At 32.9% G+C, this 21106-nt stretch overlaps 1 protein-coding gene across 1 annotated transcript in view; it reads right to left on the reverse strand.

Annotated features, from left to right (window-relative positions):
- LOC108689883 (chitinase domain-containing protein 1) overlaps positions 1-7165 on the reverse strand; it is a 12638-nt gene extending 5473 nt beyond the window's left edge. Inside the window, exons 1-4 of the mRNA XM_018196839.1 lie at positions 7101-7165; positions 2523-2675; positions 545-725; positions 376-485 (exon numbers count right to left, since the gene is read on the reverse strand). Coding sequence (XP_018052328.1) covers positions 376-485; positions 545-725; positions 2523-2675; positions 7101-7109 — 453 coding nt within the window. The 5' untranslated portion in view covers positions 7110-7165. The remainder of the gene's footprint in view (positions 1-375; positions 486-544; positions 726-2522; positions 2676-7100) is intronic.
- Positions 7166-21106: the final 13941 nt, after the last annotated feature.

Here is a 21106-nt window from a genome sequence, read left to right on the forward strand (position 1 = left end):
ACATTAGGAATACAAATCGAATTTTCTATAAATTTTTAACATTAGCTGAATATGTTGCACATATTGAAATTCATTGAATATTGGAAGCTGTTTATGGAGATTAAGATGTCGATATAAAAACTATAGGATGTTGAATGTTAAAATTTAAAGAAATAAGAAAAGAAAATTTGATAAATCAAGGTCAGGTAGACCTGTGACTGCAATAAACAAGTTCAAAAAGCTAGTAAAAAAATTGATCCTTGAAAATTGTTTTAAAAAATAGTAAAATTTTCATTTGTTTCAATACACGCATCTATTACTTGTATTAAATGGGGACAAAACTATTCAGCCCTCTTCCCCATATTATGTAAAAAAAATTATTAATATATTAAATACCTTGGCAGCATCTAAGAGAGATACTATTAATTGAGTTTGACTCTCCGTATTAATGTATATCTTAATAATGTCATCAATTGACCAGTGTTCAAATAACACCCTAGGTATAACTGAAAATAATAACAGCAATGAAGGATCATAATTATATTCTGAATTATTTTGAACTTACGTTTTACGATATGATTAACATTGTTATTGGCTCTCATTTCCTTTATCCATTTAGACTGAACAGAATGGGTGGATAACTGATAGATTGAAGTGTTACCAAAAGAAAAAGCCAACCATACAGGAGATACTATTGTAAACTTGCCATGAAATGTTTTTGAAATCTCAAAACCATTTTTGTTCCACTATAAAATTAAATTATATTGAATGTAAATACAGTTACTCACAAATCTGATCCAATGTATTAGATTAGAATTATCTATAATCGATTCGAAAAAGGCAATCTACGAAAATGATCTTTCAATAACAGAATATAAACAAATATTTATGATTTTATCATAGATATTTTTATTCATAAATTTTCAAAAAAAATATATGTAACAATAGCCATGTAACCAAATGCAATGTATTTGCTGATATGTTGTAGCAACTAATTCTTGTCTTCGACAAACAAACTCATGATAAAGTGAGATAGCATTATGTCTGTCGCGTTGAATTCAACAGAATTCGATTTCTTACAAATTAATAGCAACATATCAACATAAATATCCTCGAAGCAACAACTCGAAAATGTGTGACATTTCACACTATCAGCATTTTGTTAGCAATGAGTTACAATTGAAAACTTCCTAGCTTGAAGACATATTTGCAACAACCAATGGAAATCATTATATATGTATTCTATTGTTATCATATTTTCATCCTGATTTTCAAGATGAAATGATTAATTATTCGTTGCTAACATGTTGCTATCATGTTACCGACAATGTATCACTATTGCTCATAATTTGCTAGAAATTTCAACAACTGATTACATGTATAAGTATACTGATTACACGTATAATAATATTGTTGTATTCATAATGTATCCAATTTTCATGTTAACAAATATACAGCAAATACATAACATGCAATGCATTAGTTTGTACAATATGCTATATCACGCTTGGCTATCTGGAATATGATATTTAAGTTTTGTAAATCACAACATATGTCATTCTATTCTTATAATTCTATTCTTATAATTTTATATACAAAGTGTCCCAAATTTAAATGTTCAAACTTTGGGAGCGTGTAGAGAATTGATAACACAAAAGATAAACAAAGAAAAAAAGTTCTTTAGAAATGTTTGTTTTTTTCGTTTATTTTGTTTTGGAGAAAATTGAAAAAAGAAAAAACATAATTTTCGAAATATTGTTTTCAAAACGGAATATTATTTTCGCGTACTTCAGTAATAATGCTTCAGAGACAGGAGTGTTTCGGAGTATCGCCGATTTCCGGAAAAAATCTTGATCAGCAAGTTACGTTGACAGATCAGTGTTTGGTCGCAACACGAATTGTCCGTGCATTGCTGCAAGAGATCAATATTTTGAATAATCTGAACTGAAACAAGTGACAATTTATAAATAAAGATAATCTTACATAGTCAATAATACTAATCAATAATATTGAATCAGTAATACTGACAGTACATATTAATATTTTTAGTATTTTTATATTTTACAACTTTACACAATCAATATTATTGACAATATATTTCATAGTTTTATTTATATTATCTATTATACTGTGATATAGATCCTAATAAAGCGATACTGATGCTTGAGAATCAAAATCCAGATCACCATCAGTATTCTACGTTCTCATAAAAATTAATCACACACAATCAGTAATATTATCAGTATTTGTTAATACTGACATATTTGATGTTGTAGATGTGTTATCTTAAGTGTAAATAAATAAGTAATAAGTAAGTACAAAAATTATGTTTTATCTTTTTTTGCGATTTTTTTCAAAACAAAGCAAAAACAAGCATATCTATAAGTCTATAAAGGACTTTTTTTCTTATTGTTAGTTTATGAATCCCTTACACCTACGTACTTTCGAAATTTGATCACTTAAATTCAGGACAATCTGTATAGCTGATATATGCTACAATATTACTAATACAATAACTAATAATTAAATAATAAATTACTCACGGGTGTACAATATCCTAAGACATCTCTCTTAAATCTTCTGTGCTTAGTATTTTGAAAATATCGACCAGATTCATGAAGAATATCCTGTTGTTTAGGATTTTCCACTACCAAGTTTTTTTGGAAAACATTTTGGTCCACCGGATCTTTATACGACTTATAAAATTTATAAAATAAGAAATTGTTTATATACGAATATGCATATATTAGTCGCGTATCAGAATTGGTAACGTTATTTCATAAAAGTAACCGTTACTGATTTGAAGTAACTCGTTATTGAAAAATTAACAAATTGTTACTGTTTTCGTTACTTTTTTTCTTGACACTAATAGAATCAAATATGCAAATTTTGCGGTAAATATAAATAAAAATGTTAATATTCTATCTTTTAGCAGAGGAATAAAGCTCAAAAACTGATAATATATACAGGGTAATCCCGAACGTTCTACCCAAACTTTGAGATTTTATCGGAAATTTAATTCTGAACAAAAAGTTTCCTAAAACATAATCGAAAAAATTTACTTCCTTAAAACATCGACAAAATACTATTAAAGATGGTCAGTTCTTATGGAGTTTGTATGACGGTTAAGGGAAAGCTGAAGTTATCAATTCCGTTATCACGGAGCGTTTTTTCGTATTTCTCAAATAATATCGTTTTCCTTACACAAAATAAAAAATTTTTCTCCAGAATAAAAGAAAACACACAAATATCTTCGGAAAAGTCCAAACCGATATGAAAATCCACAAAAAAATTGTAAATTACAGTTTTCTGTAATCATGTAGATTCTTTCTTCATATATATAATTGAATGCAAGCATATATCCAAAAAGTATTTTTTTGTATTTGAATAATTTATAAGAATATCAGAGACCTTCAAATTATGATTCTGAAGCTCACGAAAGAAATGGAGAAGAACGATTTAAGTATACCAGGTGTATAAGATTAAATCCGCTGTTTGCTCATAGGTGGCATTAGTGAGCGTACAAAGCTACCTTGGGCACACAACACACTTTTTATGTGTTTGATATCTGTCAACATTAACCAGAGCACATCATCAGCAATTTCATAACAATATATATTTTTTCTTTCGTAATCATGTCTAGTTTTTTGCTAAAAAAAAAGCATGCGGGAAGCTTTGCTTTCCTGTTTCAATTTAAAGAAATCGGCTGCCGAATCGCATCGAATGCTTGTAGAGACCTATGGCAACAATGCTTTATCGGAAACAACGTGCAGATATTGGTTTCGCCGGTTCAATGACGACAATTTTGACCTGAGTGACAAGAAGCGTGAAAATCGGCCCAGGAAGGTTGAGGACTGTCAATTGCAGGCTCTTTTGAACGAGGACGATACCCAATAGCAAAAAATGCTTGCCGAGCAATTGGATGTTTCTCAAACATTTCCATGCGGCTACATGCCATGAGGAAGGTTCAAAAGATCGGAAAATGGGTGCCGCATGAACTGAACGATAAGCAGATGGAGCGACGCCAAAACACATGCCAAATTCTGCTTGCCAGATAAAAAAGAAAGTCGTTCCTGCATCGGATTGTGACAGGCGATGAAAAGTGGATCTATTTTCAGAATCCTAACGCAAGAAATTTTGGGTTGATCTCGCTCAACCATCAATATCTTCCTCAAGACCAAATCGCTTCGAAAGACGATGCTGTGCGTTTGGTGGGATCAGGAGGGTGTCATCTACTACGAGCTGTTACAACCTGGTAAAACTGTTAATGCTCACCGCTACCAACAATTGATCAAATTGCACTGTGCTCTGCGTGAAAAAAGGCCGCATATCGGAAAGACAAGCTGATTTTCCTCCACTACAACGCACCATCGCATACGTCAATAATGGTCCAAAACTACTTGGAGACACTTAACTGGGAAGTGCTACCCCCATCCCGCTTACTCCACTTAGCACCTTCTGACTATCACCTGTTTTCGTCGATGGGCCACGCGCTCGCTGAGTGGCACTTCGATTCTTACGAAGACGCCCGAAAATGGCTTGATGAGTGGTTTGCCTCGAAAGATGAAGAATTTTGTTGGTGTGGTATACACAAATTGCCCGAAAGATGGGAAAAATGTATAGTTAGCAAGGGCAAGTATTTTGAATAAATTTGTTTTTGCTTCCTAGGAAAAAAAATGTGTTTTTCTGACTAAAAAACAGCGGATTTAAGCTTATACACTTGGTATATAACCTCACATTCAAGTGATACATAGGATATAGCAGAGCAAGTAATGTACGTTTTATTTCATGATTTTGTTTAATACGTAATGTATTTATAATGTATTAATGTATTAATGTTTTCTTGATATAAATATGATATTAATATGATATTAATATGAAATATTTTTCTTGAAATATTTTATTTGGAATTAAAAATCTATTTTATCGACATTGATCAAATTCGGTCGCTCCAACATCTTCTTAATATTTACGTAATTATCCAGCTAACGCTAAATATTCCCAGAAAGTTCATATTATCAATGTACCTAATCTTCCGGAATTATAAAAGAATCATCACAAAATGTAACATGTAAAATGTTTAGAATATTGTGTGAATATTTCTTATATATTTCACAAAAATCGTAAATGAGCGAACAATACACACAGAGGACCGCGAAGAATATTTATTTATAAACAAGAATCATCTGAGAGAGAATATAAGGAGCACAACACTTCGTCTGTGAAGTGAGCTTCAAAATTGAGCTCCAAAGTGAAAACATTAAATGTATTTTTCAAAGCAAAATTTTGTTTAAAAACTGATTTACGAACAACCTGACCTGGAATTTCTAGAAAAATTAATATTTTGCAGAATATATATGGAATATTCTTGGAATATGTATGTATCGACATACAAGTGAAATTTTTAACCAATATTTGAATATTTCTTTTATATACTATAATATTCGGACTATTTTGGAGTATTAAAATGATTTTTGGGGATTTTAGGAACATTTTATGAATATTTCAAAAATATTTAGCGTTTGCTAGATAAGAGTAACAAACCGATAATACGGTACTAATTTCATGATTTATTGATTTCATAGACACGTAGCCGGTCATAGTAAGAGTGCAACACTTTTTTTTCGATGGATTTCGAAATGCAGCTTGCTCACTGAGCGCTTGGTTTTTATTTATAGATCAATGAGTAAAAACTAATCACTCGGAGAGCAAGTTGCGTTCTGAAACTTTTGAAGAAAACTATTGAAGAAACAGTGTTACAACTTTTTTTGTCCAGCTGTATATATGTTTAAAACTTAATATTCGATTTTTATTAAAAACTGTGATTTTAATTGTGTTATTATCATCCGAGTTTGATTATTAGAGATGATAACAACAGAGAAAAAAATTGTATAATAAATTGTAAATAATTTTTTAGTAATACAACATATAAAATATTGTAGCATTAAAAGTATGCGCACTTATTTATACAACAAAAAAATCATGAATTTAATAACATATTATCGAAATACTTATGTTAATAATTGCAAATTTTCATTAATTGTCAATAAACTCATCGTTCTTCAATTATCCCGGGACTCTATTGATAGTCGAAAATTTGCATAGGAATGACCGTCTTTAAAAAGACCCTAAAGCCGTCTGTATTACCGATTAAATCGTAATTTTTATATAACAATTACTTTTTTTATGCGTATATTTTAATTCTGGATTTTCGAATCTAAAAAAAAAAGAAAAAAAATAATGTTTTAGCCAATACTGATGGCTTTAGAAAGACGGCCCTTAAGAAGATCTTAAAGTCGTCCTGTTTTATCACGATTACGTTTTAGGAAAAATCTCTGAATTGGCTTTACGAATTGCAAATTTTATTTTACAGAATTGCATATTTTTTTTACAGAATTGAAGAACACATTAAAAAAATTCCCAAAACACTATTTCAAAATTACTATTTGAAAAAATCTGAACAAAATTAAAAAATTCACTTTTTATGAGACATATGTACTTTCACCTTAATATTTGCTTCATATAAAAGTTTTATTTTAGATATAACAGTAGATTGAAAATACGCAAGGTGGTTTGAATTGCACGTAAAATGCAGGGAGAAAATTACTCAACAAGTTACTTATAAGTTATGAATAGAATTCCTAAAGGATAAATCCTTTGATTTTATTGTCAATTGATTAGTATTGTATCTTGGTGTGCTGATTACAAATATGATGAAAATTACCGACAAGATCATTTTGACAGTCATTTGCAGCCGGTCAATCTGGTTAAGCATCATTATTCCGGTAGCATGACTTCCATTCTATCTCCTCTCCCTCCCCCCTCCAGCTTAAGGACAAAGCGACTTCCATCCCACCTTCTCCCTGCTTAGAGGCACATGACTTTCCATGTGATACGAACGATAAAATGTGAAAAAAATCGTTCTTAAATATTTGACCTTGAAAGTGATCTTGAGGGCAATTTTCATTATCGTATTCATAATCAGGGCATCAAAATACAATAGTATCAATCGACAAGAAAATCAGAGAGTTTTCAGAACTCTATTCTAATTTATCTTTTAGGTTATTTTATACATTTATTATAAAAATTGAATATAAATTATTTTTTATATTACATTTTACCATTTGCATCAATTTCGTATAACTTTTTGTACTCAAATACACAATAACATCTCCCCCTACCAAACGATTTTCTACGTAAAGCGACTCTCATCCACGATGGAAAGGATAATATGGTGTGCTCATTTTGCAAGCATCTCTCTCTAAATCTCCGCCGTCTCTGTCTATGAATGTCGCGTCAGGGGAAAAGACTGCCACCTGAAACGGTAAACATGGAGCGATATTCATAGTCTGTTTTTATTTTAAAACAGTCTTAAATAATGTCTTAAGAGTCCTCTACATAGAAGTCGTAGATAATCGTGGAGAGGAAACCAAGCAATCACAATCAAATGTAAAGAGAAAATTCGATTAGAATCGATTTCCTACGACTTAAGACTCCATGACTTCTATGTAAAGAACCCTTTAAGATACTAATATAGTCCTCGGATTGATTTATGACTTAAAATTGTATTTAAGACAGTTTTAAATATAAGAATCGACTATGAATACTGACCTGTTTCGCATCGTGAAATTGATGAATCTTCCCTTGTTTAACACACTTTATGTTTCTCTTTCTATAGAACAGATCAGTATTCATAGTCGATTCTTACATTTAAGACTGTCTTAAGTATAGTCTTAAGATAATATTCTTGAGACTTCCACAGTGCTTTCAATATATAGCATATTATGCGTTTCGCGGGTTTTCTCCGTGTCCAGATCCATTCTTGGAATGCTAACATGAACCTTGCAATCCACTTCATCAGGATGAGCAGCCCGATATTGAGCTGTTCCTCCGGGTCGTTCCTTTTATATATTACGCTACTTGTTGCAGTGAAGAGAAAGAAGAGAATTGTGGGTGGGGGGGGAGGTGGGGGAAATCTTTACTTGATGTTCTGTGCAATTAGTCTTTGTCAAGCTTTTTGTATGTTTTGTTTGAGAGAAGGTTCTTCATTTTTTTTTATATTAGGTATACAACTTTGCTTCCGCCGTTTTTTTCCGAAATTCGAAGCTTTATTATAAAAAACTGGTTATACATTTATGATTCAAAGTATTGTCCATCGCTGGCCACTACGTTCTCCCATTTTTCGGATAGCGTACGAATCCCGCGTCGAAAAAACTGGTCATCTTTTGAGGCTATCCACGAATCGATCCAATTTTTCATTTCTTCATAAGACCGGAAGTGCTGGTCAATCAGGCCGTATGCCATTGATCGAAACAAGTGATAGTCAGAGGGAGCAACGTCTGTAAAATACGGCGGGTGAGGTAGGACTTCCCATTTCAACGTTTCCAAGTCTTGATCACTTTCGCAACATGGGGTCGAGCATTGTCATGCTGCAAAATCACTTTATCGTGTCTCTCATTGTATTGCGGCCGTTTGTCTTTCAATGCTCGGCTCAAACGCATCAATTGCGTTCGATACCGATCGCCTGAGATTGTTTCAGTCGGTTTTAACAGTTCATAACTGTTTAACAGTTCATACACTACGCCGAGCTGATCCCACCAAATACAGAGCATGACCTTGGAGCCGTGAATATTCGGTTTGGCCGTCGACGTGGAAGCATGGCCGGGAACTCCCCATGATTTTCTGCGCTTGGGATTATCGTAATGAACCCATTTTTCGTCCCCAGTCACAATGCGATGCAGAAATCCCTTCCGTCTTTGCCTTTCAAGCAGCTGTTCACAAGCAAACAAACGCCGTTCAACATCTCTCGACTTCAATTCGTACGGCACCCGATTTCCTTGCTTCTGAATCATTCCCATGGCTTTGAGGCGTTTTGAAATGGCTTGTTGAGTCACTCCCAATGATCGTGCCAATTCTTCTTGATTTTGACATGAGTCTTGTTCAAGTAATGCCTCCAATTCTGCATCTTCGAAAATCTTCTCTCTTTCACCGTCGGTCTTCGACGTCAAAATCACATTTCTTGAAGCGTTGAAACCACTCACGACACGTTCTTTCACTAATAGCGGCCTCATCATAAGTATTTGAGAGCATTCGATGAGCCTCCTCCGCAGATTTCTTCATATTGAAGCAAAAAATTAAAACCTCCCGCAAATGACGAGAATTTAGCTCGTAAACTGACATTTTCAATCGAGAATAACTTTATGATACAGACATAAATCGACTGTTTCTATGGGGTTATGTTGACAGATGCCCAAGTTTATTGTATGACGTCTATGATCTATTTATTTCGACCACCACTTACCGCTAAAGCCATCTATAGGAAAACGGCGGAAGCAAAGTTGTACACCTAATAGTTTGATGTGTTTATGACTAGTATTATGACTAGTATATGTTGTCGGCTGAAAGCACAATTATGTCTGTGTCCCTGTTCAGATCTTGGAGGGCCAATCGTTCTTGTCTAATGATGTTTGGTGAAGGGGATTTGGCTTTGGAAAGGATATTGGTTACCTGTCGCGGATATTATCTGCTTGCTCTGATGAGAATCGATAGATGGTTGACTCTATTTGGTTGATAATCTCTTCCTTTGGAATCTTTCTGGAGGTTTGCACTGCAAAGTTAGGGCCTAGGGTAAAGATATAGTGTCTTGAGACAGGTCTTTGTTGGATAAGTTCTTGACATTAAGTAGAGAGAGTTGTGGATTTTTGTGAAGAACAAGGTTCATGTATTTCTGTTTCTGTTTTTCAGAGGTGTGGATCTTCATAACTTCGTATGTAATACGATCTAGGGTTTGCTAAATATTATGCCGCAACGTGATGGATAAGTATGTACAGGTGGCGTTTAAAGGTTTTATGAAAAGCCTATTTGTGATTTAGTGAAGTGAATGCGTTCTTTGATGAAGATGAGGCTGGTTTTATGAAGGATGTTTTTGGATTTGTGAGTTCCTAGATGGTCCTAGTTATAGGAATGTTATTATCCCTGCAGCATTTTAGGAATGCCAATTTTATAAATAAATAAACTTCAGGAGCGACAATGGGCTCTCCTATTTCTCCTGTAATTGCCAACATCTTCATGGAGCATTTTGAGAAAGAGGCCCTCAGAAAAACCAGAAGTTTGGTTATATAAACGACACATTCATGATATGGAGATACGGGAGAACCGAATTCCCTAAATTCCTTATTTTCCTCAACAATCAACATCCAAATATCCACTTTACAGATTTAAAGGAAAACGGAAAACTCCCCTTCCTAGATGTTCTTGTCTCAGAAAGCTGACGATATTTAAACGCCACCTGTACATACTTATTCATCACGTTGCGGCATAATATTTAGCAAACCCTAGATCGTATTACATACGAAGTTATGAAGATCCACACCTCTGAAAAACAGAAACAGAAATACATGAACCTTGTTCTTCACAAAAATCCACAACTCTCTCTACTTAATGTCAAGAACTTATCCAACAAAGACCTGTCTCAAGACACTATATCTTTACCCTAGGTCCTAACTTTGCAGTGCAAACCTCCAGAAAGATTCCAAAGGAAGAGATTATCAACCAAATAGGTCATCAAGTGTACAGAAAACACACATAGATATCTACATGCCGAATCACACCATCACCCACAAAAACTGCAATCAATTCACTTGTACATAGAGCTTTCATCATCTCTGACAAAGAAAACCTACAGAACTTAATCATTTAAAAATAGTCTTACAGAAAAACGGACATGACAAAAAAAGACATAATCAAAACAATCAATAGACATACAGACAAGATAATGGTCTCTGACACATAATCAGATGAAAGGATCCTATCCATTCTCCCATATGTCAAAGGAACAACAGATCGGATTGACAGGATATTAAACAAATACAATATCCGAATTATTTTTAAACTACCAAAAAAGATAGGACAAATCTTAAGAAATCCTAAAGATTTCTTAAGATTCTTCAAAGACCTCCACTCAGCTTCGCAAGAGTATACAAAATATCTTGTTCCTGCGGGCAAGTACGCATTGGAGAAACTGGGAGAATCTACGGATAAAAGAACATTAACGTGATGTCCGGTTAAAACACGTCACGCAATCAGCATTATCAGAACACAATATCGAAACAGGACATCAAATACTGTTTGATAAAACGACTACAATAGCCAACATTACATCATACTTTCCAAGAAAGTATAGAAAAGCCATAAAAATACAAAAACATTCTAACAATCTAAATAGAGATAATAGCTACAATATAAATAAAATATGGAAAACTATTCTCCTGGTTATTGAAGACTGAATGATTTCCCCCACTTCTTCCCCTCCCTCCACCTACAATTCTCTTCTTTCCCTTCACCACCCCAATAAGTAGTATAATATATAAAAGGAACGACCCGGAGGAACAATATCAGGCTGTTCCTCCTGATAAAGTGGACTGAAAGGTTCACGAAACGTTGGCATTCTCAGAATGGATCTGGACGGAGAAAACCCGTGAAACACATAATCTTTATACAGTCTTAAGATGTCATAAGTCAATGCGAGGACTGTATTAGCATCTTAAAACATCTTATTTACGACAGTTTTAAAATAAAAACAGACTATGAATACTCCATGTTTCGCGTTTCACAATTCGCAGCCTTTTCCTCTCATGCATTCATAAAGAAAAGATCTGAGCAGAATTGTCGTAACACTTACTTAGAGACTTAAGTTGTAGATGTAAATAACACACAAGCTTTGGCGTCTCTTGGAGACACGGCAATAAGTTGTACATCATACGTAAAAAGATGGCGAAGATTTAGAGAGAGAGAAAGAGAGACGCTTGCAAACTGAGCATCATGTTATTTTTTCCATTATGCTTCCATATGGAGCGACTTTCACTCCATCTCCTCTTCTGCTAATCGACACACGACTTCCACGCGAAGCGACTCTCCATAGACATACTATCTCTGTACCAAGTATTGGCCTACCGAGGATTTAATCCGGATATAAGAAACAACCAATTACAGTCGAATATTCCCTTGTCGTTCGACTGTAAGGGAAATACTTATACTGACTGTAGTTGAATAATTCTTACATTCCCAGGTGGAAACTAGGCCATTGTCAGAAATTTCGGGAGTGGGATAGTCCTCATTTAGAAAAGGATGCACTCACTTGGTGCTAAAGTCTATATTACTGAAGTAGCGCATTTCTTTTATCTTACCGACAGCCTTCCTACTGGCTATTTTACTGCCATCTTGGACCTAGTTATCTATAGTGCTATAAGCGCTTAGTATTATTTAGAATCTCTATAACAGAGTCTAGACTGTCTAGTCTGCTGAAGCGATTGCTAATTGGTTCTGTCATTAACAGTTAATTAACACTATCGTTAACTAGTGACAGCCAATGGCAGGATAATCCTGAAAGAAGAAAGCGTGGCTCTCAATGGCTATCACTAGTCAAGATAGCGATAATTATCAATAGAATGTTTAGAGAATGTTAGTTCTCGCAACAGCAGTATAGATTAGTATACACATTATACAGATATATCATTATATAGATGATTGCAAGACATATTGACATGCTGACATATTTTTGCTCGTCTACAATTCTATTCTCTATCTTTCATTTTGGATTATTTAAATAGTTTTAATTCAACTCTATTGTCTCGTATAACAGCAAGCAAAAACTCGGATCGAAATTTCAGTTCGGTTATGATCACGATCAAAGACTGTACCCAATTTTCGTTTCCGATTCCGATCTTTTTACGGTCCTTTTACGGATAACGGTTTCGGTCTTGTTCGGTCTTTTTTGATTCCGAATCGAAAAAATCCGAAATCCAAATAGTTTTGGTTCTTTTATCGATAACGGTGATTTGGATTTAAGTTTTTTTCAGTTACGGTATGATTATCTACTGTAGAGAAAGATAATACAACAAGCATAAATTGTATATTTAAGGAAATTCATATTTATTTTTAAAACAATATTGAATTGGAGATATGTAAACACTAAGCAATGTAAGGCCTGTTTTTACCAATGCAGTTTAACTTTAATCTCGATTCAACTTAGGGTCTTAGCAAAAGATTGACTTATAATCTTAAGATAATTCTTATGCGTTAGTAAAGACATGAACCTCAGTTCCACAACTCATGGTTAATTCTTAACCGAGGTTCAACATATTCTTTATTTCTTTCCAATTCTAGAATTGAAAAGAGATGAGGAATAAGTTGAACCATTAAGAGTTAACTATGAATTGTGAGTTTTAATCATAAGATACTGTCTTAAGATTATAAGTCAACTTTTCTGCTAAGAAAAATACCCTTATTCTTTATCTTTTTCTTAAAATTAGAAAAAGATGAAAAGTTAGTTGAACCGAGATTAAAGTTAAACTGCATTAATAGAAACGGGCATAAACACTAACTCTAAACTAGTGTAAAATAAAGAGATCATTTTTTTTTCTTTCTTTGTTGCTATTTCACTTTTATTATCTTCTGCGACGTATTCTATGTCGATTACGATTTATTAGTGATTTGTAGCGACGCCAATGATCGTTTACAGCTTTTTGATAATTTTCTACAAAATAACATATTATTCTTACGTAAATCATAATCGAGCAAAGAAATAAGATAATAACACTTCGTGAACACCCTGTAATATTGCTAATTGCTTGAAATATCCTTTTCCTCTTTAAGACTCTTCTGCAATCGCTATGATAGTGGTAACATTGGATCATGACGTCATAAATGAGAAATGACACGTTACAATTTCTTGCAAAACATTTGTAAATGAAGAGAATTTAGGTAAAACCAAATAATTAGATTGCTTTAAAACACTTGTAAAAATTGGCAAAGACTATCCTTACTTTCCCCTTGACCCTGAGGCAGTAAATAATCAAAAGAAACGTGACATGAAAATAGGCATGAAATGCGCATTGAATAAATTTTGATAAACTTTTTGTGCCTTTCATAATTATTTATTGAATGATGTCATGGGAGTTAAGGACAGTTTTCATCCATTTTTGTGGTTGCAAGTGTTGCAACCACAGGTGAGCATTCCTCTCTCTTTCGATTGTAAAAGGGGAACGCATTGTTCTTGTTGTTCACCATAGTCGACGCTTGGCCGTAGGGATATGTGATTACTACATCATGGGGATATGTATATTTGGTGGTTGTAGACTATAGTCGACGATCATACATACCGAAGAGGTTAAAACATCCGAATCGAAAACTGGACTGAAATCTAACATTTTCGATCCGGTTACGGTCCATTAGCTTGCACAACATTTCGGTCCGATTATCGATTTCGATCCAATAAAAATAACGATTATAATCCGATTATCGGTTTCGTTCCGAAACTGATAGTACCTGACAGCAAGTAGTCATTTGAATTGCACGGTAAATATGGCGATACATTTCCGGTTTTAACTGTTAATGGCGGATAAGTATACACACGAATGCAGTGTCCAAACTCTGTTATAGGGACTCTAGTATTAGTGTACATAATTATTTCTATCCATAATATTGGTACATAATATGGTTAGTAGGGTCTATGTGGACTAATGTGCTACTTTAGTAATATAGAGTTTTAGGACCACAACACAGACTTTTATAACGCATAACACATAATGCATAAGCGAATTAATCGATCAAAATCTTTCTTTTCCTCCCATTTCACGTTAAAGGAGAATTTTGATTGGATGATTCTCTTATGCATGAGTCTGTGCTCTCCGTCAACTTGATACTGATGCGTTCTCTGCATACATAAAGTGTATTATTAAGAGAGAGAATGAGGAAAGAAAGAATGAGGAATTGTAACAGCTTATAGTCAAATCGGCAAACAGAGTATATGTTTTGTGAGAGTCTCACGACGAGCTCGAATCGAACGTGTTTCGTCTCGGAATTTTTTGTTAGCCAGGTTAACCCGCCGCTTCTTCGTGCTTCCGATCTCTTCTTTCACAGATGCACTATACACGCATGCGCGAAATGAGAGAAAACGCACAGCAAATCAGAGAGAATCAAGGGAGAGAGGATTCAACCGGAAGCCGCCATTCGTTTGCCATTCGTTAGAAGGAGTAGGAGATATGGTAGAATCCAGCAAACGAGAATAGATTGAAATTTTTTTCTATTCGAATGCCTATTTTCAATAGCGAATACTTTTTTTGGATTTAATTGGCTTTAATTACATTCAATTGAATGCAATTGGGTTGAAAAACTGCATTTCCTATTCAAAATTTTGAATTGAACAGTATTCATAATGTGCACAAAAAAAGCTAATATCATTTTTAGATTGAAAGACATAGAGATGCTTCATGCAATTTCTATAAACGAATATGCATTCAGGATTGAAATGCATTCATTTTAACATTCGTGAATCAATATTTCGGAAAATCTGAATCCATTTCAATTCATTTCAATTCATTCTCGTTTGCTAGAAAGCATAATGGAATATATGGTGCTGCACATACTAGTATTGTACCGCATTAGTATTATGTGTATGTACATATACATACATGCACACATGCACATTTGCAGAAGCGAGTGGATAAATAGTGGAATCAATTAGAGAATAGAACGCTATCCGTTTCATTCTCCCTTAATTCTTTTTACATCAAGTGAGTGCGTCTTTTTCTAAAGGAGGGTTTCCCCCATTCCTCGAATGCTCGGTCTAGAGATGCTATGAACGCGTTCCAAGCATCACTTTATCCTCATCGTTTTCAAATATTAAACAAGGATGAAATGATGCTGCGAGCGTTGCGAATGTTAAGTGGAACACGCCTTATGTCTATATTCTCACCTCCCTGCCCCTGTTTCAGAAGCGTCCGACTTTCCACGCGAAAGGTGTCATCCAATGACACACACACACACACACACACACACGCGCGCGCGCGCGCGCACGCACATAGATCAAGTATTCCTATAATTTTGAATAGGGAATGAAGCCAGAAATTTATAGATTATGTGATGTTCAAGACTCATGCTATTTCACTCTATTGCATTGCTCTCATCAAAATATAAAGAGACATCACGGACATCTTAAACACCATATGAACTGTCAATTCCGGTTTCTAGCAAGGGACAAAATGATTAGTCCTTGTTCGCCCCTATGTCGCTGGTTTCATCTCATCATTCTCCCCCCCCCCTCCTCCCTTCGTCTAAGGATGCACAAAAATGAAGTAGATCTTTTTGAAAGTCAATATCTCTCGGAAGTGATTTAGAGTGAGCTATGTAAAGGTAATCCATTCAAATGGTATATACTTTTATTTAAACATTTTTAATATTAAACCTTCTTGTCAGTGAAAATCGATTTAAGGATATTCATTTAATGTCATTTAAGAATGTCTATTTAATGTCATTAGAGTATCTTAGAGTGTCTAAATCTACCAAAATTTATCGGGCGAAAATCGGGCGTTTGACATTTTCAGAAGATTATTCTTTTTTTTTTTTTTCAAAAAAAGCTGATTTTTGTACACTGCAGTTTTTTTCAGAAACGAAAATGTGAAGCATGGTTTCTGAAAAAATGTGAGTGATATTTTTAAAAAACAAATACCTCATATAACTTTATTCCAAAAAAACATATTTATTTAACCGAATGAATATCTGATAATGATCGTTGTTAGATTGATTATCGAACTTTACACCAATATGTGTGTCATGTATTGGAGATCTGATTTTATCCCGTGTAAAATTATGAAAAGCACTTTTATCTACAATTTACATGCATTGGAGTATATTCAACGTGTTGAAAAGTTTTAAAAATGAAGAAAATGATAACTTCGAAAATAGCACTTATAAGTGAAATAAACGTGAGAATGTCAATATTTTTGAACAAAAATTTCAAAAGAAGGAGAAAACATGTTCATCAAAAAGTATTGCAAAACCTCTCTACTGTTATGATTTCTGCACGCAGGACGTTGTAAAAAAGCACTAGGTTTCACTCACATTTATTAAGAATGTTGACATTTACCTTGGCTTTTATTTCACCACATACGATGAAACTCATACTTCCAACACACTCGGATATTTTTTACCCAACGTGAATTTAAGACGTGGCTAAAATAGCAGCATCGAACGGAATGACATGGCTTATGATAGACAGGGTATACTTACAGGGCATTTATAAGATTCTTCTTTCCCACATCCCGATTCTACTTCTTCAACCCTATCGAAATGGCGGGATTTTTAAAAACCGTCTGGGTATATTTTATCCAAGTGGGGTAGTGTAGAATTAAGATCTCTGATAGCAAAGTCGGCGGAGACAGATTCTGAGTAGCCTGCTACTAATTTTTGATTGCAGAAAGGCAACAAATTGTACACAGAATTGGCAATAGAAATCAAGTAAAATGTCATTTTCATGTATGCCATCATCATGAGATGGACTTATTTCTCATAAGAAGAAAACACCCAGAAATTCTATAAATTGATATATATTTATAAATCGAATAGTCAAAGCTAGAGATTCCCAAGCTCTTCCGGAGTGTGCTTTCTGAATTTTCGAATATTTTATAACTTCCTCATGTATTTTGAAATGCTATCTAGCAAACGAGAATGGATTGAAATAGATTAAAATGTTCAGATTTTCAGATTCAGATTTTCAGAAATACGGATTCATGAATGTGTTAAAATGAATCCTTTTCAATCTTGAATGCATTTTTATTCATTTGCATAAAGTAAATGTCTGTGCCTTTTCAAACCTGAATGCATTTTTATTCATTTATAAGAATTGCATACAGCATATTTCTATGCCTTTCAATCTAAAAACAATATTAGCATGAATCGTGAATACTACTCAATTCAGAATTATGAATAGGAAATATAGTTTTTTTAATTCAGTTAAATTCAAAAATAATATCAACAATTTTTGTGCAATGTGAATATTGTTCAATTCAATATTCTGAATATGAAATGCAGTTTTTCAATACAATTGAATAAAAAAAAATTTTATTTAAAAATGGACCATAAATGCTACTTAAATTATTCAAAATTATAAGTAGGAAATTTTTCATTTTAATCCAACTAAGTTCGAAAAAGTTATATAACGTAAAAATAATGAAGTTATGCTCTTTTGTTTTTTTTTTATTAAAAGTAAATGAATGATCAATGTGAACACTCGCAAACCAAGTCGAACACAGCTCGAATATTAGGCTAATCAGGGCGCGTGATCATCGGCCAAGCGAGATTAGATTATCCGACACTTACCCAACGTTGTCTCACAGTAATGTAAATTGTTTATACTTTATTATATCTGTTAAATGATGATATTTTTATTATTACCTATATAATTTCGTTACTATTATAGTTTAGCTGGTTATAATTGTAGTAGAGAATGAATAATACATTACCAAATCTCAGAAACCTATGATGTTATAATTACAAAAAGTTTTTTTATAAACTAATTCATTTCAGTAAGTCACTTCCATCTATTCACGAAAACTGTAATATAAAAACGAATTCTAATAACAATCTAAAATGTATTAAATGTATTGTAATTCAAGATTGAATTATTTAAAGCAATGAAGATCCAGCTTCAACCGACTAATAGACATTTTAAATTTCTAGTATTAATTGTGTTTCTTACATATACGGTCTAAAAAATAAAGATTCTTAATAAATATATTAAAATTATTAAAAGTAAATTTGTTAGAAGCAAGACGATTTATTGTAAAACAATAAAAGGTAGCTCACTAAAACAAGAATTCACCATATCGCAAACACTTAAATTCTATAAGTTTAATCAAAAACTAGTTTTTGACCATTCAGTGAATCAGTATCAATTATCTTAAAATTAATGAAATAATTTTTAATACACTTGAAACATTAATTACAAAGAGAAAGAAAAAAGAAGGAAAAAAAACTCTGATATTAATTATAGTTCAGATGGACATTAAAACCAAAATTGAATCTTTAATAATTTATAATCTTGATGTAAAGAAGAATGTACACTGATTAACTGGCAATAACAATGTTCCGATATTTCTAGTCCCTCTATAATTGGAAAGTAGGTCTTGGGAAGCCCCTCCAAATTCGTTTGTAGATTGAGCTACGTGTTTATCTCCTGATGTGTAGCATCTCCGACATCAATCTCTTTCTATACTGGGATTCCGCATCCAAAATTGCAATGTTTTCCCAATCGAACTCATGATCCTCTTCCAATCGGTGGTCACTTATGATCGAATGTAAGATCGTATGAACCATATTCCACCGAATGATTCCTGTGTTTAACTCGTCTTCAGTTATTCTCGTCTTCAGTTGTCTTCTTGTTTCTTTCACGTAGCTCGCATCGCAATCTTTGCAGCAAATCTTGTACACATTAGATTTCTTTTCATGTGAAAGGGGATCCTTATGTACCTTAATGAATTCTCGCAACTTATTAAAATTATAAAATGATATTCTAATGTCCTCGTTAAATCTATTAAATTTCTCGGAAAGCAACGGAACATAAGAAACAGTAAATCTGAAGGCCTTGCGCTTTCGATATTATCATTAGTACATTTTTTTTCTCTTAAAATTAATAATATTTTTCAATCGTCTATTAATACTATAAAAAGTGAATTCTGTCTACCAAACTGGCAATCGTGCCTTTCTTTTGAGAAATCGGATGATGAGACAAGAAATTCAAGTATGTTCCCGAAAACGTTAATTTATAGTGCCAATCAAATTCGATTTTATTATTATTAATAATTAAAAATTAACATTCAAAAAGTTTATCTATCGTCGCCTATCGTCACGTTATATCCCTGCTACAAATTCCAGTTATGTTCAAATAAAAAAATATATGTATATCACATCAGGATAGACATGGACAAATCAGTTTTTAACTGACATAAAATCCATCCAAGTAAATATTAAATCTGGTTATATAAGCATTTCCATTTCATAGTACATAATTGGATTCTCAGATAAAAATGTTGTCTGTTGACATCCGCAATTCCAAATACGTTAGGAATTTACAACATAAAGTTTACTGGTTTTTATCAAGAAATATAATTCGGTTAATGTAAGTATTTCCATGTTTAAATTAGTAATGAGTTATTACAGGTTAGGTTTCCTAATAAAAGATTGATCTATAATTGCATGGAAATTTGTATTCAATTAAAAATAGATAATAAACGAAATTCCAGAAACCGAATACGTATAAGCGTGTATAAGTAAGTACAATGCTAGTAAACATCTCGTATTATATGCAAATTTCGTATTATTTATATACAGTTATTCGAAAAAAGATTCTTTTTCGACAATGAGTTCAAACTGACGATCCATTGTACGCTTTCCTACATTTGTAAACATGGAAATCCTTGACAGGTAAATCCTCTCCGGATTTCATATACATTTCTGTGCATTACTTGTATATGGTTATATTTGGAAATCCAAGATTTAATCAATGCTGGATGATAACAGCTCAACCAGTTTTACTTTTCAAAATTATGTGAATATGATCAAAATCGAAAATCTGCGATTTGCAGCGAGCTGCTTTAATATCCATGCACTACTTTTATGTGGCCCTAGTAAATGAATCATGTATGTGTAATTTGCTCTCGAGAATACTTAAAGCATTGGTCGGCTGCAAGTGTTAATATATATTTTTAATTTTTTTTTTGTATTGTATATTTCATTCTTTGCAAAATATTTTTTGTGCTTTGATTTGTATAGTATTATATTGTGTAATATTTATATAAGAAAGAAGAATTTTTGAAACACTAACTTTTCAGAACAATGTCTTAAGGAGAGTACGTCTTAAGGAGATCTTACATCATTATATCAATCGATTTCAACGAAATGTGTAGCGATTGATGTCAAGTGTTACTGCGAGTAGATATCCAGAAAAGCGATATCTTATAGATATTTAAAAGATATCTCTCTTTAAAAATATCTTCAAGACATTTCCAGAAGATATTTAAAAAATGTCTAAAAATGTCTAAAATAATTTTATTAAAGATATCTTTGTAGAACTTTTAAAAGATGTCTATTATAGACATTTTAAAGACATCTTAAAAAATATTTTTAAAATATTTGTAATAGATATATTAAAGATATCTAAATGATCTCTCTTGTAAGATATTTATTAAACACATATCTAATAAATATCTTTTAGAAATATCTAAAAGACATTTTTTAAGAAAGATCATTTAGAGAGCATTTATATTAAATATATATTACAATATATATATAT

The sequence above is a fragment of the Atta colombica genome, unplaced genomic scaffold (assembly GCF_001594045.1).
Source record: "Atta colombica isolate Treedump-2 unplaced genomic scaffold, Acol1.0 scaffold28, whole genome shotgun sequence".
Lineage (NCBI taxonomy): Eukaryota > Metazoa > Arthropoda > Insecta > Hymenoptera > Formicidae > Atta > Atta colombica.